At 45.7% G+C, this 23,981-nt stretch overlaps 1 protein-coding gene across 7 annotated transcripts in view; it reads left to right on the top strand.

The window, feature by feature from the left end:
• LOC106577220 (zinc finger MIZ domain-containing protein 1) overlaps positions 1–23,981 on the top strand; it is a 242,404-nt gene that overhangs the window by 171,516 nt on the left and 46,907 nt on the right. For 4 of the 7 annotated variants that reach the window (XM_045700990.2, XM_045700992.2, XM_045700988.2 and 1 more), the window contains 5 exons: positions 8,420–8,455; positions 17,746–17,890; positions 22,934–23,048; positions 23,375–23,574; positions 23,695–23,899. In XM_045700990.2, the coding sequence (XP_045556946.2) occupies positions 8,420–8,455; positions 17,746–17,890; positions 22,934–23,048; positions 23,375–23,574; positions 23,695–23,899 (701 nt within the window). Of the gene's footprint in view, positions 1–3,535; positions 3,774–8,419; positions 8,456–17,745; positions 17,891–22,933; positions 23,049–23,374; positions 23,575–23,694; positions 23,900–23,981 lie in introns of those variants that run through there. The other 3 variants (XM_045700993.2, XM_045700991.2, XM_045700996.2) reach the window with 2 other exon arrangements.

Below are 23,981 nucleotides of genomic sequence, written 5' to 3'. Positions count from 1 at the left end.
TGTTGTCCAGGCTGTATTGGTTTAAAGTGGATGGGAGAAGGTGAGGGTATAACTCTCCTAGAGAGGTAGAGCCAGAGTGTACATTCACTTGGTTGTGAAATAGGGGGAAAGGGAGAGCGAGTTAGCTGGTTTGGAGTGGAAAGGGAGAAGAGTGTTAGGAAGTTGGAACGGGACAGAGAGAGAGTTGGCCAGGGTTCTGTGTTAGTTGGGAGAGTCCCTTCACTGACGTCCCCCTCTCTGGTCTCAGACGTAAAGAATGTTAGGCAGGCCAGGCAGGGCTGTGGAATGCTGCCAGCACTGAGTAAATCAACATAGCATGTTCACTGGGCAATCTGCTGTCGCACGTCAGGGAAAGCAACCAATCCAGCCTGTCATCAGAGGCAGATCGCTTCCAGTGTGAGGCAGGCAGTAACTCACACACAACACACATTCTGTGTAAACGCACACAAATACACTATATATACAAAAGTATGTGAACTCCCCTTCAAATTAGTGGGATTGGCTATTTCAGCCAGATCCGTTACTGACAGGTGTATAAAATCGCACATAAAAATCGTCTGTCCTCGGTTGCAACACTCACTATCGAGTTCCAAACTGCCTATGAAAGCAACATCAGCACAATAACTGTTCATCGGGAGCTTCATGAAATGGGTTTCCATGGCCGAGCAGCCACTCACAAGCCTAAGATCAGCATGCACAATGCCAAGAGTCGGCTGGAGTGGTGTAAAGCTCACCTCCATTGGACTCTGGAGCAGTGAAAACGCGTTCTTTGGAGGGATGAATCACACTTCACCATCTGGCAGTCCGATGGATGAATCTGGGTTTGGCGGATGCCAGGAGAACGCTACCTGCCCCAATGCATAGTGCCAACTGTAAAGTTTGGTGGAGGAGGAATAATGGTCTGGGGCTGTTTTTCATGGTTTGGGCCCCTTAGTTCCAGTGCAGGGAAATCTTAACGCTACAGCATACAATGACATTCTAGAATTACATTCTGTTCCTTCCAACTTTGTGGAAACAGTTTGGGGAAGGCCCTTTCCTGTTTCAGCATGCACAAAGTGAGATCCATACAGAAATGGTTTGTCGAGATCAGTGTGGAAGAACTGACCTCAACCCCATTGAACACCTTTGGGATGAATTGGAACGCCGACTGCGAGCCAGGCCTAATCGACCAACATCGGTGCCCGACCTCACTAATGCTCTTGTGGCTGAATGGAAGCAAGTCCCTGCAGCAATGTTCCAACATCTAGTGGAAAGCCTTCCCAGAATAGTGGAGGCTGTTATAGCAGCAAAGGGGGGACCAACTCCATATTAATGCCCATGATTTTGGAATGAGACGTTCAACGAGCAGGTGTCCACATACTTTTGGCCAGGTAGTGTATGTAGACACATGCTCATGTACGTACACACACACACTCTCACTCTTTCTCTTTCATCCTCTCTCCCTCTTTAGCTCTGTCTTTCAGACACTCACCCTCTCTCTACCCCCCACTCTGTAAGTTATCTTTTCCCTGTAGCTGTGTAAGGCAAACTGGTAGTGTCTCCTTTGTTACTGACCCAATCAACCTTCTAGACTTTTTAATTACTGCTGAGCCAGAGAGAGAGGGAGAGAGAGAGAGAGGTGGGGGAGAGAGAGAGAGAGAGAGGTGGGGGAGAGAGAGAGAGGTGGGGGAGAGAGAGAGAGAGGTGTGGGAGAGAGAGAGAGGTGGGGGAGAGAGAGAGAGGTGGGGGAGAGAGAGAGAGGTGGGGGAGAGAGAGAGGAGAGAGAGAGAGAGAGAGGTGGGAGAGAGAGAGAGCGAGAGAGATAAGTGGGGGAGAGAGAGAGAGAGAGGTGGGGGGAGAGAAAGGTGGGGGAGAGAGAGAGGTGGGGGGAGAGAGAGAGAGGTGGGAGAGAGAGAGAGAGAGAGAGGTGGGGGGAGAGAGAGAGAGGTGAGAGAGAGAGAGAGGTGGGGGGAGAGAGAGAGAGGTGAGAGAGAGAGAGGTGGGAGAGAGAGCGAGAGAGGTGAGAGAGAGAGAGAGAGGTGAGAGAGAGAGAGAGAGAGGTGGGAGAGAGAGAGAGAGAGGGGTGGGGGGGAGAGAGAGAGAGGTGAGAGAGAGAGAGAGGTGGGGGGAGAGAGAGAGAGGTGGGGGAGAGAGAGAGAGGTGGGAGAGAAAGAGAGAGAGAGAGGTGGGGGAGAGAGAGAGAGGTGGAGGAGAGCGCAGTCCTGCCACTGGATTATTAACAAGATGCTGCTGTACGACTATATATAGTGTACATGTGGGTCTGTAAGAGGTCTCCTCTGACACTAAGCTTTGCCTCCTTAGATGTTGATGATGAAATCTCTTTGCAACATAAAAGTACCGTTAACTTTTCAAACTAGTAAAACCCCTGAAACAGATGTGTACAGAGAAAAATACTTATTTAAGGTGATTATGACGTTATGATTTTTAACATTAGGTGATTCATTGGTTCGCATTTACAGTGAAATGTAAAAAGTCATTTAGCTAATTTAGCCGAACTCCAGTAGAACAGTGCGGACTTGGTCGGTCTCTCTTTGGTGGAGGAAAAGTACAAAGGTGGATATCACAGCGTTTACACCTTCAGTGCAGAAGTTGCACTTTTCACACAGTACTTTACAGTGAAATGCTGCATCAATGATGCTGTGTCAATGATGGTGCTCTGTAGGCCTGCTTGCCCTCTCTCTCTCTCTCTTCCCCTCTCTCTCTCTCTTCCCCTCTCTCTCCCCCTCTCGCTCTCTCCCTCCCCCCTCTTCCTCTCTCCCTCCCTCTTTCTCTCTCCTCCCCCTCTCTCTCTTTTTCTCTCTCTCCCTCCCTCCCTCCCTCCCTCTTTCTCTCTTTCTCTCTCTCTCTCTCTCTCTCTCTCTCTCTCTCTTTCTCTTTCTCTCTCTCTCTCATTTTATTTCTCTCTCTGTCTCTCTCTCTGATGTGCTGGCCTTTGGCCAGGTAACAGTTTGCTTAGCATGTTGCATCCCACCCACTTCTGCAAGTCAGTAATGTGAGCCGGCTGCATTTTCCTCTCCTTCCCCCTCTAGGCAAGTGTCAGTGCTGGTGTGTGTGTGTGTGTGTGTGTGAGTGTGTGTGTGTGTGTGTGTGTGTGTGTGTGTGTGTGTGTGTGTGTGTGTGTGTGTGTGTGTGTGTGTGTGTGTGTGTGTGTGTGTGTGTGTGTTGTGTGTGTGTGTGTGTGTGTGTGTGTGTGTGTGTGTGTGAGAGATAGTGTGTGTGTGTCTATACGTATATACATGCCTGTTTGTGTGTGTGTGTGATGGGAGCTTCAGGGGGCAGTGCAATGGATCACTAGCGAATAAAAACAGGAGGCATCAATAACAGAACCACACAACATAGGTGAGGAGGAGTTGTATCTCTCCCTCTCCCCCTCTCCTCTCTCCCTGCATCCTGTCATCTGTGGAGTGAGTTGGAGCTGATAGCAGGTACAGCTGGAGGCAGTAACCCATTATTACTGAGCGATCTCTCTGATTGGCTGAGCCGACGAGACCGGGAGACAGCTTCTGAATAATAGACGAGCATTGTGCCGACACTGGACAGGAAATAGAGAGAGAACGAGAGAGAGAGAGAGAGCGCAAGAGAGAGAGAGACAGAGAGATCAACAACAGAGTGAAAGATAAAAGTAAGGGCAGAGGAAAGAGAGATGAAAGAAGGGAGGAATAAGTGAAACCGTTGCTACTGGTCTAGTGTTGTTCTGACATCAGAGCTTTCTCTCTCTCCCTGTGCTATGAGGAAAATTAGATGAGACACACTGAGACTTTGCTTGACTCTGGGTAAGTCTGAGAGCAGTGTGTGTGCGCCTGCGTGTGTGAATACTCTGTCTTGAGTTATAAATATTAGGCATTTTAGGTATGCGAACAAAATAAAGTTTTATAGTATGTGAAATTTTACAAATTGAGTATGCTTCAAATGACAGATGTCAGACTCATTCCAGCTTTTCATTTAGTAGAATTCTCTGCGCACTATTGAGGAAAATGATCGTCTTTCGAGACCCACGTGTGTCTGACAACCAACCGCTTATAATCAGCTGAGGGGATGCACTGGACCAAAATGAATGAATGGAGCATGAGGGTATTGTATCTGTGTTGAGCTGTCTGCTTGAAGAAGGTATTTGTATGTATGCGTGGTTCGGTGACGTCTGTGGTTGCATGTGAGATTGTGTGTGTGTGTGTGTGTGCGTGTGTGCGTGTGTGCGTGTGTGCGTGTGTGCGTGCGTGCGTGCGTGTGCGTGTGTGTGTGTGTGTCAGACAACCCCAGTCTGATATCAGTAGGGTCCCCTGCTATTGCTCATGATAAAGGAGTGTTTTGGATCTGAGAGCATAAATAGAATTAGTCTGACTAGAATGGACATTCCTGATGGATTCATTCATTGGAAACTTTGGAATTAGAATTTCTTCTCTCCACGTTTTAAAACTGATCAATGTGTGTTTCCACTATTTAAATGCAACAGTGTAATATCTTAAAGCACTACAAAATGAGTGTGATTCATTATATAACATTATGAGAAATGTAGTACATTTTCTGTTCTAGTGGATGGATATATACAGTACCAGTCAAAAGTTTGGACACACCTACTCATTCCAGGGTTTTTCTTTATTTTTACTATTTTCTACATTGTATAATAATAGTGAAGTCATCTAAACCATGAAATAACACACATGGAATCATGTAGTAACCAAACATTTTTAAATATAAAATATATTTTCATTTGTTTGAGAGTCTTCAAAGTAGCCACCCTTTGCCTTGATGACGGCTTTGCACATTCTTCACATTCTCTCAACCAGCTTCATGAGGTAGTCACCTGGAATGTATTTCAATTACCATGTGTGCCTTCAGTTGTGTTGTGACATGGCAGGGTTGGTATACAGAAGATAGCCCTATTTGGTAATAGACCAAGTCCATATTACGGCAAGAACAGCTCAAATAAGCAGAAAGAAACGACAGTCCATCATTACTTTAAGACATGAAGGTTCGTCAATCCGGAAAATTTCAAGAACTTTGGAAGTTTCTTCAAGTGCAGTCACACAAACCATCAAGCGCTATGATGAAACTGGCTCTCATGAAGACCGCCACAGAAAGACCCAGAGTTACCTCTGTGCTGCGGAGGATATGTTCATTAGAGTTACCAGCCTCAGAAATTGCAGCCCAAATAAATGCTTCACAGAGTTCAAGTAACAGACACGTCTCAACATCAACTGTTCAGAGGAGACTGAGTGAATCCGGTCTTCATGGTCAAATTGCTGCAACGAAACCACTACTAAAGGACACCAATAAGAACAAGAGACTTGCTTGGGCCAAGAAACACGAGCAATGGACAGACCGGTGGAAATCTGTCCTTTGATCTGATGAGTCCAAATTTGAGATTTTTGGTTCCAACTGCCGTGTCTTTGTGAGACGCAGAGTAGGTTAATGGATGATCTCCACATGTGTGGTTCCCAATGTGAAGCATGGAGGAGGAGGCGTGATGGTGTGGGGGTACTTTGTTGGTGACACTGTCTGTGATTTATTTAGAATTCAAGGCACACTTAACCAGCATGGCTACCACAGCATTATGCAGCGATACGCCAACCCATCTGGTTTGCGCTTAGTGGGACTATCATTTGTTTTTCCACAGGACAATGACCCAACACACCTCCAGGCTGCGTAAGGGCTGTTTGACCAAGAAGGAGAGTGATGGAGTGCTACATCAGATGATCTGGCCTCCACAATCACCCGACCTCATCCCAATTAAGATGGTTTGGGATGAGTTGGACAGCACAGTGAAGGAAAAGAGGCCAACAAGTGCTCAGCATATGTGGGAACTCCTTCAAGACGTTTGGAAAAGCATTCCAGGTGAAGCTGGTTGAGTGAATGCCAAGATTGTGCAAAGCTGTCATCAAGGCAAAGGGTGGCTACTTTCAAGAATCTAAAATATGTTTTGATTTGTTTAACACTTTTTTGGTTAATACATGATTCCATATGTGTTATTTCATAGTTGTGATGTCTTCACTATTATTCTACAATATAGAAAATAGTAAAATAAAGAAAAATCCTTGAATGAGTAGGTGTGTCTAAACTTTTCACTGGTACTGTATGTCTGAGAGCATGACTAGAGCCTAGCAGCACTGCTCAGGACAGACAGAGACATCAGCTGACAAGGGCTTGACCTGCTTGGGCCACAGTTTGACACACGCATGCACACACACACACTTGGGCCACAGTTTGACTCACTGACCTGAGCTCTGCATCAGCGAGACTGCCTGCCCGTCCAGTAAGATTGTGTAGTACTGAGAGGACAGTGGCTGCACAACTAGTACAATTGTGTACTGGGAGGACAGTAAGGTTATGTACTGGGAGGACAGTAAGGTTGTGTACTGGGAGGACAGTGGGTGATTCACTAAGACAGACAGGGTGCAGTTCCCAGTGAACACTGTTGATCTGTTGAGCTGCACCGTGTCTGTTTCCTGTATATCTAATGTGCTCAAACCACTGGAACTTCCAGTATCCTCAGAGCTAGTGTGTGGGTGTGGGTGTGGGTGTGGGTGTGGGTGGGTGGGTGGGTGTCCCGTTTCCTCTTCTGTAGGAAGCCTAGGACACTGACTTAAAGGCCCAATGCAGATGTTTTTATGTCAATATAAAGTAATTTCTGGGTAACAAAGAAGTACCTTACTGTGATTGTTTCTAATCAAAATAGTAAAAAAATATATATACAAAATTGGCTTCTTATCGAAGAGAAATTTCTCAAGTAAGAATTTTGCAAGGACGGTCTAGGATTGGTCTGAGTGGGAGGGGCAAACAGGAATTTGGAACTCTCTTTCTTATTGTTTTCAACCAGTTTACCGCCTGGTACCCACCAAAACAGGCAACAATTTCAGGACGGTCTTTTCATCATTTGTACAATTTAACAGTATTATTCCAACCTCATAGTGTGGAAATACACTCAGTGGCTAGTTTATTAGGTACACCACGAAAACGGATCGCTCCTACAGACAGTGAATCACGTGGCCGTGGCTTGCTATATAAGGCAGGCAGACAGGCATCCAGGCATTCGGGTACTGTTCGATTGGATGTTAGAATGGGCAAAACAAGTGACCTAAGTGACTGAGTGTGGTCTGATCGTTGGTGTCAGGAACGTCGGATCCAGTATCTCAGAACCCCCCCTTGGACTTTTCACGCACGAGAGTGTCTAGGGATTACCGAGAATGGTGCGACAAACAAAAAACATCCAGTCAGCGTCAGTCCTGTGGGCGAAAACGTTGATGAGAGGTCGAAGGAGAATAGCAAGAATCGTGCGAGCTAACAGGCGGGCCGCAAACAGACAACGGTGTCCACACCTATCAGCTAAAAACAAGAAGAAGCGGCTCCAATGAAAACGCGATCACCAACACTGGACAACTGAGGAGTGGAAAAACATTGCCTGGTCCAATGAATCCTGGTTGCTGTTGTCCAGATTTGGACACATCCTGTCTGGTACAGGCTGGTGGTGTACTGGTGTCCGGATTTGGACACATCCTGTCTGGTACAGGGTGGTGCTGTATGGATTTGGACACATCCTGTCTGGTACAGGCTGGTGGTGTACTGGTGTCCGGATTTGGACACATCCTGTCTGGTACAGGCTGGTGGTGTACTGGTGTGGGGAATGTTTTTCTGGCACAGGTTAGGTCCCTTGATACCAATTGAGCAATGAATGGTACTAAATGGGTGTACCTAATAAACTGGTATTGTATAAATAAAACACAGGAAAATCCTATTTTGGACTAGCCTCAGGATATTGTAAATCCTATCCATGTAATGTGTTCTAACCACTGAAACCTCCAGTTGTTGTGCTCAGTATGTTGGTTTTTGTATGTTTTATTTTGTATTGTTTGAAAAAAAAGACTATTTAAAAAAGAATCCTTACAGTATAAGTGTGTGTGATTGAGAAAGCGTGCGTGCGTGAGCACTCTACACTAGGCTGCATTGTAATCTGGAAACTAGTGTGATTTATCCTATCTCTGTGCCCTCTCAAGAGCATTGAAGTCAACCACAATAAATCGTGTGTGTGGGAGTTCTTTTTATTTTTCTACATAGTGCATCATACACCATGACTCTCCACCTCTCTGCATCTCTTTTTGGGGTCAGGTATTCACAGCAAAATGCATATTATGATCTGGAGATGTGTAGTCTACTGACCCTGTGGGGTGGAAGGAAAGGGTCTTTGCGAGGGATTGGCATGAGCCTAGGTTTTTTGCTTAAGCGGGCCTAATTTTGTTTTTGTTTTGTGTGTGTTTTCTTTGAGCCTCGATTATTTGTGGGTTTGGTGCTGTGGGCACATACACAGGGAGACAAGACACATAAATTGCAGACTGCACCTTTAACTTGACTGTTGCTGCTGCATTTTGTGTTTTGTTCGTGATTAACCCCTCCCTCCCCAGTAAAATGTGTAATTTGAACCCTACAGAAACCAACACCTGCAGGAGATGTCAGAGTGACTCAGGTAGTTAACCTCCCTCCCTCCCTCCATCCCTCGCTCCCTCCATCCTTCTCTGGCTCCAGCATTTGACTGTTTGTCGTTACGCTCATCCCTCCATCACCACCTCTCCATCTGAATGTTCCGTATGCCCACGGAGGCCAAATCAAACTCGCACTGTGAGAAAACCTGAACAGTTGCGTTTCAGTAAACAAATAAAAAACTGACCGTTTATAAAATAATGTGATTATTTACCCTGAGCCGGTTTTTCCCCAGCAGTGCGCTTTTGATTGAATCTGCCTCAGAGTCTTGGAGAGAGATTATAAACCCATTGGATGTGCTTCTGGTTGGGCAGAGGCTAGCAGAGTGGAGTGGAGGGGGGGTCATTGGCTGGGAAGGATATCATTGGCTGCTAAATGGGTTCCATTACAGTTTTGCAGAAGCATGACTTTGAATGCATCCCAAATGGCACCCTATTCCCTATATTTAGGGAATGATCTAGGGAATAGGGTGCCATTTGGGATGTACCCTTTTGATTTCAGGAGGATTTGATATCCTCTCTCCATATTTTGCATACATTATTCTGCCCACATAACACAGCATACTGTCTGGAGCTTGTATAGATAGACCTTATGATTTTATAGAAATATATATTTATTGTCTCGTGTCACACATTGTATGTGTATAGGCGTCCAATGTGCGATTTTCATATTCTGAGAACGTGTACTGTCTCATATGTGTATACAGTGTGTACTACCTCGATCTGTAGTGTGTGTGAGCTGGTCTGCATGTGTTTCTGTATCAGAGTAATGTGGGCTGCACAGTCAAACAGTAATTTAGGCTAGTCTGTGACGTCACTGCTTACCACATTCATCCAAACTGTACGTTCAGTGGAAATGTGTGGTCTGGTCTTTTAAACTTGCTGTTTATTATGTAGAAGTGCTGCGATATTGCAGTGTCAACAACAGAGAAAGATACGCTACTTGTGGACACCTGCTCGTTGAACATCTCATTCCAAAATCATGGGCATTAATATGGAAGTGGTCCCCCCTTTGCTGCTATAACAGACTCACTATTTTGGGAAGGCTTTCCACTAGATGTTGGAACATTGCGGCGGGGACTTGCTTCCATTCAGCCAGAAGAGCATTAGTGAGGTTGGGCACTGATGTTGGGAGATTAGGCCTGACTCGCAGTCTGTATTCCAATTCATCCCAAAGGTGTTCAATGGGGTTGAGGTCAGGGCTCTGTTCAGGCCAGTCAAGTTCTTCCACACCGATCTCAACAAACCATTTCTGTATGGACCTCACTTTGTGAACGGGGGCATTGTCATGCTGAAACAGGAAAGGGCCTTCCCCAAACTGTTTCCACAAAGTTGGAAGAACAGAATCATCTAGAATGTAATTGTATGCTGTAGTGTTAAGATTTCCCATCACTGGGGCCTAGCCCAAACCATGAAAAACAGCCCCAGACCATTATTCCTTCTCCACCAAACTTTACAGCTGGGGCTATGCATTGGGGCAGGTAGCGTTCTTCTCGGCATCTGCCAAACACAGATTAGTCCGTCGTACTGCCAGATGGTGAAGTGTGATTCATCCCTCCAAAGAACGTGTTTTCACTGCTCCAGAGTCCAATGGAGGCGAGCTTTACACCGCTCCAGCCGACTCTTGGCATTGCTCATGATGATTTTAGGCTTGTGTGCAGCTACTCGGCCATGGAAACCCATTTCATGAAGCAAAGCTCCCGACGAACAGTTCTTGTGCTGACGTTGCTTCCAGAGACAGTTTGGACTCGGTACTCAGTAGTGAGTGTTGCAAACAAGGACATACAATTGTTATGTTCTACGCACTTCACCAGTTGGCGGCCCCGTTCTGTGAGCTTGTGAGGCCTACTACTTCGTGGCTGAGCCGTTGTTGCTCCTAGACATTTCCACTTCACAATAACAGCACTTACAGTTGACCAGGACAGCTCTAACAGGGCAGAAATTTTACGAACTGACTTATTGGAAAGGTGGCATCCTATGACGGTGCCATGTTGGGGCCATTCTACTGCCAATGTTTGTCTATGGAGATTGCATGGCTGTGTGCACTTGTCACCAACGGTGTGGCTGAAATAGCAGAATCCACTAATTTGAAGGTGTGTCCACATACTTTTGTCATGACTGTACCTTTCAGTGTGGAAGAGGAGATTCCCTGGAGACAGTCTCACCTCCACTAGCTAAAACATCTGAGTCATCCAGCCTGTGTAAACTGCAGGAAGTGTAACCCGGGAAACAGGCTGCTGTGCCCCCATTAACTAATGACAGAGGGCAAGTCCTCATGTACAAGGAAACTCCCAATGCTAATTACTGTAGAGCTGAGAGAGAGAGAGTTATGGAGGGAGAGAATTAGAGACAGTTAGAGGAGAGACTAGCAGATTACCTTGCTATTACTACTACTATTGCTGCTACTACTACTACTGCTGCTGCTACTATACTGCTGCTACTACTATCACTACTGCTACTACTACCACTGCTACTACTACTGCCGCTACTGCTGCCGCTACTGCTGCCATGACTACCACTACTGCTGCTACTACTACTACTACCGCTACTACTGATGATGCTACGACTGCTGCTACTACTACTACTACTACTACTACCGCTACCGCCGCTACTACTACAACCGCTACTGCTGCTATTACTACCGCTACTACTACTACTACTACTACTACTACATTTTACATTTTAGTCATTTCGCAGACGCTCTTATCCAGAGCGACTTACAATAGTGAATGCATACATTTCATACATATTGTTTTTTTTTGTACTTGCCCCCCGTGGGAATCGAACCCACAACCCTGGCGTTGCACACACCATGCTGGCGTTACAAACACAATGCTCTACCAACTGAGCCACAGGGAAGACTACTACACTACTACAACTACTACTGCTACAACTACTACTGCTGCTACTACTACTACTACTACTACTACTACTACTACTACTACTACTAATACTATACTACTGCTGCTGCTACTACTACTACTACTACTACTACTACCGCTACTGCTGCTACTACTACCGCTACTGCTGCTACTACTACCGCTACTGCTGCTACTACTACCACTACTGCTACTACTACCACTACTGCTGATACTACTACCACTACTGCTGCTACGACTACCACTACTGCTGTTACTACTACTACTACTACTACTACTACAACTACTACCACTACTGCTTCTACTACTACCACTACTGCTGTTACTACTACTACTACTACCACCACTACAACTACTGCTGCTACAACTACTGCTGCTGCTGCAACTACTACTGCTGCTGCAACTACTACTGCTGCTACTACTACTACTACTACTACTATGACTTATGCTACTATTACTATTGCTGCTGCTGCTGCTACTACTACTGCTTCTGCTACTACTACTACTACAACTACTACCACTACTGCTTCTACTACTACCACTACTGCTTCTACTACTACCACTACTGCTGTTACTACTACTACTACTACCACCACTACAACTACTGCTGCTACAACTACTGCTGCTGCTGCAACTACTACTGCTGCTGCAACTACTACTGCTGCTACTACTACTACTACTACTACTATGACTTATGCTACTATTACTATTGCTGCTGCTGCTGCTACTACTACTGCTTCTGCTACTACTACTACTACTGCTGCTGTGACTACTACCCTACTACAACTACTGCTGCTACTACTACTACTACTGCTGCTACTACTGCTACTACTACTACTGCTGCTGCGACTACTACTGCTGCTGCGACTACTACTGCTTCTGCTACTACTACTACTACTGCTGCTACTACTACTACTACTACCCTACTACAACTACTGCTGCTACTACTACTACTACTGCTGCTACTACTACTACTGCTGCTGCTACTACTATACTGCTGCTACTACTACTACTACTACTACTACTACTACTATGACTTCTGCTACTATTACTACTACTGATAATACTACCACTACTACTACTACTAATACTACCACCACCACTAGTCATTTTGAACTCACATGTTCCGATCACCCATAGCCATATGTCTGCAGGCATTATCTCAGGAAAAAGGCAGATATTCTTAGAAGGGGAGCCATGCACAGGAGGGTTTACAGAGAGGGCTTAGAAGTCTACTTAATCTGCTTACTGCTCACTGATTCACTGGCTGGGAGAGAGCAGCTACAGTACTACGGCAGACTGGGACTGAGAAGGGTAAAGTTGGCCCTAGACGCTGATCTTTGAGTCATTTTGCATTTCCCCCACTAATGGTAAAGGTAGGATCAGGGGAGGGGATGCTGATTCTGGATCTGTACCTTGTGGAAAAATCACCCCGGAAGAGACTGGGGCAAGTGGAGAGGGGTTCTGGGATGGACAGGGGATAGCCTGGTGGAACCAGTCTGATTGCTGCTTTCACCGTTCTGTTTTCTGTTGGTACAGTCACTTTCTAGACTAACCACAATGGAAGTAAGTCACTGACATGTTTATGTATCTAATACAATCAACTAATCAATCCAGCATCGTTATTGAAGAGAAGTGCAGTGGTACAATATATACTGCTCAAAAAAATAAAGGGAACACTTAAACAACACATCCTAGATCTGAATGAAAGAAATAATCTTATTAAATACTTTTTTCTTTACATAGTTGAATGAGCTGACAACAAAATCACAGAAAAATAATCAATGGAAATCCAATTTATCAACCCATGAAGGTCTGGATTTGGAGTCACACTCAAAATTAACCTCTATGGGCTAGGTGGGACGCTTGCGTCCCACCTACTCAACAGCCAGTGTAATCCCGTGGCGCGATATTCAAATACCTTAGAAATGCTATTACTTCAATTTCTCAAACATATGACTATTTTACACCATTTTAAAGACAAGACTCTCGTTAATCTAACCACACTGTCCGATTTCAAAAAGGCTTTACAACAAAAGCAAAACATTAGATTATGTCAGCAGAGTACCCAGCCAGAAATAATCAGACACCCATTTTTCAAGCTAGCATATAATGTCACATAAACCCAAACCACAGCTAAATGCAGCACTAACCTTTGATGATCTTCATCAGATGACAATCCTAGCACATTATGTTATACAATACATGCATGTTTTGTTCAATCAAGTTCATATTTATATCAAAAACCAGCTTTTTACATTAGCATGTGACTAGCATGTGACTAGCATTCCCACCGAACACTTCCAGTGAATTTACTAAATTACTCACGATAAACGTTCACAAAAAACATAACAATTATTTTAAGAATTATAGATACAGAACTCCTTTATGCACTCGCTATGTCCGATTTTAAAATAGCTTTTCGGTGAAAGCACATTTTGCAATATTCTGAGTAGATAGCCCGCCCATCACAGGCTAGCTATTTTGACACCCACCAAGTGTGGTACTCACCAAACTCCGATTTACTATTAGAAAAGTTTGATTTCCTTTGCTGTTCTTCGTCAGAATGCACTCCCGGGACTTCTACTTCAATAACAAATGTTGGTTTGGTTCCAAATAATCCATAGTTATATCCAAATAGCGGCGTTTTGTTCGTGCGTTCAAGACACTATCCGAAGGGTAAAGAAGGGTGACGCGCCCGACGCGTTTCGTGACAAAAAAATCAAAATATTCCATTACCGTACTTCGAAGCATGTCAAACGCTGTTTAAAATCAAATTTTATCAGATTTTTCTCGTAAAAAAGCGATAATATTCCGACCGGGAGTTGTTGTTTTCGTTCAAAGAGAGAGAAAGTAAACATGGTGTCGGCTCGTGCACGCGCCTCCAGTCTCATTGTCCTCAGATCGACCACTATCCAAATGCGCTAATGTTTTTCAGCCATGGCCTGCAAAGCCACCATTCATCGTTCTGGTGCCTTCTGAGAGCCTATGGGAGCGTTAGAAAATGTCACGTTATGCCAGAGATCCCCTGTTTTGGTTAGAGATGATCAAGAAGGCCAAGAAATAGTCAGAGAGAGCGCTTCCTGTTTGGAATCTTCTCAGGTTTTGGCCTGCTAAATGAGTTCTGTTATACTCACAGACACCATTCAAACAGTTTTAGAAACTTGAGGGTGTTTTCTATCCAAATCAAACAATTATATGCATATTCTAGTTACTGGGCAGGAGTAGTAACCAGATTAAATCGGGTACGTTTTTTATCCGGCCGTGCAAATACTGCCCCCTATCCCCAACAGGTTAGAGTGGAAAACCACACTACAGGCTGATCCAACTTTGATGTAATGTCCTTAAAACAAGTCAAAATGAGGCTCAGTAGTGTGTGTGGCCTCCATGTGCTTGTATGACCTCCCTACAATGCCTGGGCATGCTCCTGATGAGGTGGCGGATGGTCTCCTGAGGGATCTCCTCCCAGACCTGGACTAAAGCATCTGCCAACTCCTGGACAGTCTGTGGTGCAATGTGGCGTTGGTGGATGGAGCGAGACATGATGTCCCAGATGTGGTCAATTGGATTCAGGTCTGGAGAACGGGCGGTCCATAGCATCAATGCCTTCCTCTTGCAGGAACTGCTGACACACTCCAGCCACATGAGGTCTAGCATTGTCTTGCATTATGAGGAACCCAGGGCCAACCGCACCAGCATATGGTCTCACAAGGGGTCTGAGGATCTCATCTCGGTACCTAATGGCAGTCAGGCTACCTCTGGCGAGCACATGGAGGGCTGTGCGGCCCCCCCAAAGAAATGCCACCCCACACCATGACTGACCCACCGCCAAACCGTTCATGCTGGAGGATGTTGCAGGCAGCAGAACGTTCTCCACGGCGTCTCCAGACTCTGTCACGTCTGTCACGTGCTCAGTGTGAACCTGCTTTCATCTGTGAAGAGCACAGGGCGCCAGTGGCGAATTTGCCAATCTTGGTGTTCTCTGGCAAATGCCAAACGTCCTGCACGGTGATGGGCTGTAAGCACAACCCCCACCTGTGGACGTCGGGCCCTCATACCACCCTCTTGAAGTTTGTTTCTGACCGTTTGAGCAGACACATGCACATTTGTGGCCTGCTGGAGGTCATTTTGCAGGGCTCTGGCAGTGCTCCTCCTGCTCCTCCTTGCACAAAGGTGGAGGTAGCGGTCCTGCTGCTGGGTTGTTGCCCTCCTACGACCTCCTCCACGTCTCCTGATGTACTGGCCTGTCTCCTTGTACCGCCTCCATGCTCTGGACACTACGCTGACAGACACAGCAAACCTTCTTGCCACAGCTCGCATTGATGTGCCATCCTGGATGAGCTGCACTACCTGAGCCACTTGTGTGGGTTGTAGACTCCGTCTCATGCTACCACTAGAGTGAAAGCACCGCCAGCATTCAAAAGTGACCAAAACATCAGCCAGGAAGCATAGGAACTGAGAAGTGGTCTGTGGTCCTCACCTGCAGAACCACTCCTTTATTGGGGGTGTCTTGCTAATTGCCTATAATTTCCACCTGTTGTCTATTCCATTTGCACAACAGCATGTGACATTTATTGTCAATCAGTGTTGCTACCTAAGTGGACAGTTTGATTTCACAGAAGTGTGATTGACTTGGAGTTACATTGTGTTGTTTAAGTGTTCCCTTTATTTTTTTGAGCAATGTATATCTGAGGCTTTCAACTTCTTCCTTTCACCCCCCTCTCTCTCACCCTCTCTTTCTCTCTCTCTCCATCACTCCCTCTTTCTCTCTCTCTCCCTCTTTCTCCATCTCTCTCCCCTCTCTCTCACGCTCTCTTTCTCTCTTTCTCTCTCTATGGCCTATACTCTGTATGAGCTGAGCCTTGTGTTGTTCGTGCGGGGGTATGTCCCAATTTCAAATGGCACCCTAAATAGTGCACTTTGTTTGACCAGAGCACCATGGGAGGCTCTGGTCATAATGGGGAAAGGGTCCATTTGGGACACAGCCTGGGTGTAAATAGCTAGTCTTGCAACAGGCTGGGTGTGCGGAGGGAGGACGGAGGTGGTGATTTAGTGGGGAGATAAGCTCTCTGTAATGGCAGGGTGGAATAATTCCCCGTCAAATAGGAGGGCTGAGTCTCTCCTCCCTCAAGCTCTGAAATTCTGTCTGCTTAGAGATTGGCTTGATGTATCTCACTCTGCTCTGTTCTGTTCTCCTCCTTTCTCTTCTCTCCCCTTCTCTCACCTCCTTCTCTCTCCTCTCCCCTATTCGTTGCTCAGTTAAGGCTTTGCTGTTCAATCTCAAACTCCTTTTGAGCTTATTTTCTGTGTTAAGAGGTTAGACCTCGATAACTCTTCTACATCATACACATGTCATAAGGATGTTTGCCTGTCTGGTGCAGCAAACAGTTACCTGTCTCATAATGATGTTTGCCTGTCTGGTGCAGCAGACAGTTACCTGTCTCATAACAATGTTTGCCTGTCTGGTGCAGCAGACAGTTACCTGTCTCGTGCAGCAGACAGTTACCTGTCTCATAACGATGTTTGCCTGTCTGGTGCAGCAGACAGTTACCTGTCTCATAACGATGTTTGCCTGTCTGGTGCAGCAGACAGTTACCTGTCTCATAATGATGTTTGCCTGTCTGGTGCAGCAGACAGTTACCTGTCTCATAAGGATGTTTGCCTGTCTGGTGCAGCAGACAGTTACCTGTCTCATAAGGATGTTTGCCTGCCTGGTGCAGCAGACTGTAACCTGCACCGGAAATGACTGAAGATGCTGAGCAGTCTGATTAGTCACTGGGGTCCAGTGGAGGGGAGGAGAGGAGGAGGGGTTAGAGGTGGAGGTGAGGAAAGGAGGGGAGAGGACAGCGTACTCACTCCATATCCCTCTCTCTCTGTATCTCTTTCTCCCTCTGTCTCTCTCACGATCTCTCTCTCTCTGTGTGTTTCACCCATCCTCTTCAGAAAGCCAGGGATGTCTCTTCTAAAGGGATCAGAGCCGATGTACTGCACTGTGATTCATTCAGTCAATGAGATCTATACTGGCTGACAGGAAGCAACAGACAGGCTAGCTTTACTGTGTTAGGGTTCCTCCATGTGGCAGGAGGCAGAACTGCAATCCAACTTGAAGAGGGAGAAGCAACACTCAAATGTATTGGGCAGAACAAAACAGGAACATCGTTGATGAATCAATTGAGATATTTTGTATCATGTTTTTCACTTTCAGAGAGTCCAAAGTAGTCAGGAAAACAATATCATAGGTTTGGTAATAGAGACTGACTTACTTCAAACTGACATACTGGAGACATACTAGAGACTGTCATAGCAGACCGACAGACTGGAGTATAGACCGACCTGTGTGTGTGTGTGTCCTACAGTGTTATCAGACTGACACGAGTGTGTGTGTTTCTTTCCTGTAGCCCTGCTGTCATCGTGGTGCGAGGAGCTGGGTCGCCTCCTGCTGTTGCGTCACCAGAAGAGCAGACAGAATGAGCCTCCGCAGGGCAAAGTCCCCATGCAGCCCAACATGAACACCATGAAACCCCCCGGAGGACTCTCACACAGGTCAGTGTGTGCCTGTCAGAGTGACTGATGTACAGTGTCTTTGCCAGCTTGTGGGTTGCCTACTTTACTGTCCCATGTTTTCTGTTTGACACATAGAGATACATTGTCATATTCAGAACTACAGGCGTGAACACATTTCATGTAAACACACGTTCTCTCATTGGTTCTCTGGTTTAAACTGGATCGATCATGTTAACTTAAACAATGTTGAGCTAAAACGATTTGATACGCAGCTAGATGCATGGGCTCCGATATGATACAGGAACGCTAGGTTTTAGTTTGAAACGATTCGGTGCGATTCAGTTTGATAGGGGGAACAAATTTGATGCACTAACATTTGTTGCATGAACACATTCATTTTCCATTTTAAATTCGTATCTGCTGCTGATGGGCGCTCAAGAGTTGGGCCTTTCTGAGCTGGGCCTCTCTGAGCTGGGCCTCTCTGAGCTGGGCCTCTCTGAGCTGGGCCTCTCTGAGCTGGGCCTCTCTGAGCTGGGCCTCTCTGAGCTGGACCTGTCTGAGATGACTTCTCTAAGCTGACGTGTGTGTGTGTGTGTGTGTGTGTGTGTGTGTGTGTGTGTGTGTGTGTGTGTGTGTGTGTGTGTGTGTGTGTGTGTGTGTGTGTGTGTGTGTGTGTGTGTGTGTGTGTGTGTGTGCGTGCGTGTGTGCGGGTGCGCGCGTGTGTGTGTCAATTACAACTGTGTGTGGAGGCTGGTGGGAGGAGAAATAGGAGGACGGTTCATTGGAATGGAATAAATGGAACGGTATCAAACTGATCAAACATATGAAAACCACATTTGACTTCGTTCCAAATATTCCATTCCAGCCATTATGAGCCCGTCCTCCTATAGCCCCTCCCACCAGCCTCCACTGGCCTACACACACAGTTGTAATTGACACACACACGCGCGCACCCGCATGCACACACACACACACACACACACACACACACACGTCAGCTTAGAGAAGCCCAGCTCAGAGAGGCCCAACTCAGAGAGGCCCAACTCAAGTGTAGGCACTTGAACTGAGCCATTGGGCATCTACCACCCCACTATCAGATTAGGGGTGAGGGAAATGTATGTTTTTTGTCCACTCCTTTTTACCTGTAATCACCCACTGATTAACTTGTCAAATTAAATCTGAGTGATTGAAAACCCCAATCAGCAGTTGGCTGTGAGATCAAATGTTATTTGCCACATGCGCCGAATACCACAGGTGTAGAACTTACTTACAAGCCCTTAACCAACAATGAAGTTCAACAAATATAGTTAATAAAATATTTACTAAATAAACTAAAGTAGAACATTTAATAAAAAGTAACACAATTAAATAACAATAACGAGGCTATATACAGGGGGTACCGTTACCGAGTCAATGTGTGGGGGTACAGATTAGTCAGGTCATTTGTACATGTAGGTAGGGGTAAAGTGACTATGTATAGATAATAAACAGCGAGTATCAGCAGTGTGAAAACAAAGAAGGGGGGGTTGTCAATGTAAATAGTCCGAGTCACCATTTGATGAATTGTTCAGCAGTCTTATGGTTTGGGGGTAGAAGCTTTTAAGGAGCCTTTTGGACCTAGACTTGGCGCTCCGGTACCGCTTGCCGTGCAGTAGCAGAGATAACAGTCCATGACTTGGGTGACTAGAGTCTTTGACAATTTTTTGGGCCTTCCTCTGACACCGCCTAGTATATAGGTCCTGGATGGCAGGAAGCTTGGCTCCAGTGATGTACTGGGTCGTACGCACTACTCTCTGTAGCACCTTACGGTCGGATGCCGAGCTGTTGCCATACCAGGTGGTGATGCAACTGGTCAGGATGCTCTCGATGGTGCAGCTGTAGAATTTTTTGAAGATCTGGGTACCCATTTCTCCCTCAGTCTCCTGAGAGGGAAAAGGTGTTGTCGTGCCCTCTTCACAACTGTCTTGGTGTGTTTGGATCATGATAGTTTGTTGGTGATGTGGACACCAAGGAACTTGAAACTCTCGACCTGCTCCACTTCAGCCCCGTTGATGTTAATGGGGGACTGTTCGGCCCTCCTTTTTCTGTAGTCCACGATCAGCTCCTTTGTCTTGCTCACATTGAGGGAGAGGTTGTTGTCCTGGCACCACACTGCCAGGTCTCTGACCTCCCTATAGGCTGTCTCATCGTTGTCGGTGCGTCCATTCTGGCAGGCTACACAACTCTGGTGGAACACAATTTTCTACAGTGCATTTGGTAACATTGACCCAGCAAATTACATTGGTTGTCACTCAACTAATAAAGCCTATGATTTGACATTGCGAAAGCCATTTTACAAGCATGTAAATGCTGAAGGTGCCCGATGTACGGATAGCCTATTAGAACAGGGATAAGCCTACCTCTCTTTGGCGCGAGCAGCTGTGTGTCCCGCACTGTGCACACAGTTGTTATCTGACAGTCATATGCAGTTTCATGCATAAAAGTTGTATAGGCTACTAAACTGAAGGAGAGGACGCATCAATTCAGTCACAACAGATAAGAGGTATTTTTAGAATAAAACAGTCTGAGTAACAAACAGTGAACTGCCGATTTAGTAAAGTTTGAATGGGTTTTTTGACTGATGCATACTTCATTTGGATTGGTTTGGGCTCCCACGGACCGATGCACTCTTATCTTAAACATTTGAATCGGGGACCGATGCTTATCTGTGAATCGTTTCGTCCCTACTTACAGTACCAGTCCAAAGTTTGGACACACCTACTCATTCAAGGGTCTTTCTTTATTTTTACTATTTTCTACATTGTAGAATTATAGTGAAGACCTCAAAGCTATGAAATAACACATATGGAATCATGTAGTAACCAAAAAAGGGTTAAACAAATCAAAATACATTTTATGTTTAAGATTCTTCAAAGTAGCCACCCTTTGCCTTGATAACAGCTTTGCACACTCTTGGCATTCTCTCAACCAGCTTCACCTGGAATGCAGTCTTATTGAGCACTTGTTGGCTGCTTTTCCTTCACTCTGCGGACCCAACTCATCCCAAACCATCTCAATTGGGTTGAGGTCAGGTGATTGTGGAGGCCAGGTCATCTGATACAGCACTCCATCACTCTCCTTCTTGGTCAAATAGCCCTTACACAGCCTCGAGATGTGTTGGGTCATTGTCCTGTTGAAAAATGAATGATAGTCCCACTAAGCTCAAACCAGATGGGATGGTGTATCACTGCAGAATGCCATGGTAGCCATGCTGGTTAAGTGTGCCTTGAATTCGAAATAAATCACAGACCATGTCACCAGCAAAGCCCCCCCACACATCACACCTCCTCAATGCTTCACATTGGGAACCACACATGCGGAGATCATCCATTCACCTACTCGTCGTCTCACAAAGACACGTCGGTTGGAAACAAAAATCTCAAATTTGGACAGATTTCTACCGGTCTAATGTCCATTGCTCATGTTTCTTGGCCCAAGAAAGTCTCTTCTTATTATTGTTGTCCCTTAGTAGTGGTTTCTTTGCAGCAATTGGACCATGAAGACTGAGGCTAGTAACTCTAATGAACTTATCCTCTGCAGCAGAGGTAACTCTGGGTCTTCCTTTCTTGTGGCGGTCCTCATGAGAGCCAGTTTCATCATGGCGCTTGATGGTTTTTGCGACTGCACTTGAAGAAACTTTAAAAGTTCTTGACATTTTCCACATTGACTGATCTTCATGTCTTAATGTAATGATGGACTGTCGTTTCTCTTTGCTTATTTGTGCTGTTCTTTCCATAATATGTACTTGGTCTTTTACCAAATAAGGCTATATTCTCTATACCACCCCTACCTTGTCACAACACAACTGATTGTCTCAAACGCATTAAGAAGGAAAGAAATTCCACAAATTGACTTTTAACAACGCACACCTGTTAATTGAAATACATTCCAGGTGACAACCTCATGACGCTGGTTGAGAGAGTGTGCAATGCTGTCAAGGCAAAGGGTGGCTACTTTGAAGAATCTCAAATATAAAATCTATTTTGATTTGTTTAACACGTTTTTGGTTACTACAATGTTCCATATGTGTTATTTAATAGTTTTGATGTCTTCACTAGTATTCTACAATGTAGAAAATAGTAAAAATAAAGAAAAACCCTTGAATGAGCAGGTGTCCAAACTTTTGACTGGTACTGTATGTTGCATTTAACCTCCTCTCTAAGCTAGACTATCATCTTCTCTCCTCAAATAAATGAATAAATACATGTATGTTTTTCTCTTCATGAAAGTGAGCCAAGGCAAGCTTAGCAGAGTTATCTTGGAGGAGAGGGACACACACACACACACACACACACACAGAAAGAGGGAGTGGGCTGTTAAGTTAAGAAACATGGCTCCGATTCCAGACCTCTGTCTGATTGGCTGCCAGAATTGTGCTCTGTGCCTAGCATCTTGAGAAGTGTTCTACCAACTTGAAGAGACGTTGTACATCAGGTCCTTTCCAACACCAGAGCTGTGTGTGTGTGTGTGTGTGTGTGTGTGTGTGTGTGTGTGTGTGTGTGTGTGTGTGTGTGTGTGTGTGTGTGTGTGTGTGTGTGTGTGTGTGTGTGTGCGCCTTCGTGTGTGTGTGAAAACACATTCCTCTCCATAAACGTTACTTCCCTGTTACATCACGGTGTTTCTCCCTGTAGAGTTTAGTTTGTTTATTCATAATGTTCTAGTTAGTCATATTCTAGCCTTGGATTTGTTTGGAGTTTTAATGCCAAATATTCCAAATTACATATACGTGGCCAAATGTTTCTAAGAATTCTGAGAACATTTCACATTTCTGGGCGGATATGCAATCCTCTGTTGTGTTACATACATGGCCAAATGAAAGCCACGGCTGTCATGTTAGTGTATCTGCCCTGCGGTGATGACAGGGTCTGTCTGTCTGTCTGTCTGTCTGTCTGTCTGTCTGTCTGTCTGTCTGTCTGTCTGTCTGTCGCTGTCTGTCTGTCTGTCTGTCGCTGTCTGTCTGTCGCTGTCTGTCTGTCGCGCTGTCTGTCTGTCTGTCTGTCGCGCGTCTGCGCGGGAATATGTGTGTTTGTATTTGGACTGTAGTGATGGGTCATTTACCTACGACTCGGTTCCATGGCAACAGAACAACAACCAGCCCCCAGGGTCATTGTCTGTGGTTACCACCGTGTGGGGTGTGACCAACACGTCACAGAGTCAGGTGAGACACAACACATACACAAACTTCAGTACACACTACTTGATGTTTAGACACACAACACACCTTTGTATTTCAGTCTAGTAATTGAGGTACCTGATGAAGATAGACCCTAAATCCCAAATCCCTCTAGGCACATTTATTCAGAATTCTGATGTCGGTCAAAATATGGTTCGCTATGTGTGTATCACCCAAAGCTAGGCCTATATCAAAGATCACAAGCCCCAGAAAGTGAGTCGACATCATAGAGTTACATATTCTATGGTTGCCATAACCCTGTTTGCTGTGTCTAACCAAAAAGCTTTATCAAGGATACCTTCTTCCCTCAGGTGTTGGCCAACAGCTCCAGTCATATGAACCCAGGAGGTAACCCCATGGGCCAGGGTATGTCTGGGGGTCCGGCAGGCCTCAACTCCCCTCAGTTCTCCGGCCAGCAGCAGCAGTTCCCGGCTAAGGGAGGCCAGGGCTACATGCAGCAGGGGATGTATGGCAGGCAGGGATACCCCAGTGGAGGGGGCTACAGCGGGAGGTAAGAAGCCATGCACAGACGTGTGATGTTAACCTTCTGTTTATCGTTCTTCTCTGTGCTTTTCTTACCTTTTCACACACACAGTACACAGCTCTAATTCATGTTGTTTCCGTGATCTAGTTATCCAGGTGGTCCTAACACTCCCCCAGGGGGCATGGGGATGCCCCAACACTCCCGCCAGCCTGGCGACTTCACCCAACCAGCAGCTGCTGCTGCTGCCGCCGCTGTCGCTGCCGCCGCTGCTACGGCAACCGCCACGGCAACCGCTACCGTGGCAGCCATGCAGCAAGAGACCCAGAACAAAGAGATGAACCAGTATGGACAGGTACAGACACACACACACACAGACACTGTTATCATAACAGGCACACACATACAGTACACACACCATTACCATAATACTAAAA

This window comes from Salmo salar, chromosome 18, assembly GCF_965601325.2.
Source record: "Salmo salar chromosome 18, fSalSal1, whole genome shotgun sequence".
Classification (NCBI taxonomy): domain Eukaryota; kingdom Metazoa; phylum Chordata; class Actinopteri; order Salmoniformes; family Salmonidae; genus Salmo; species Salmo salar.
The sequence above is the reverse complement of the archived record's forward strand: the minus strand, read 5'-3'. Positions and strand labels throughout refer to the sequence as shown.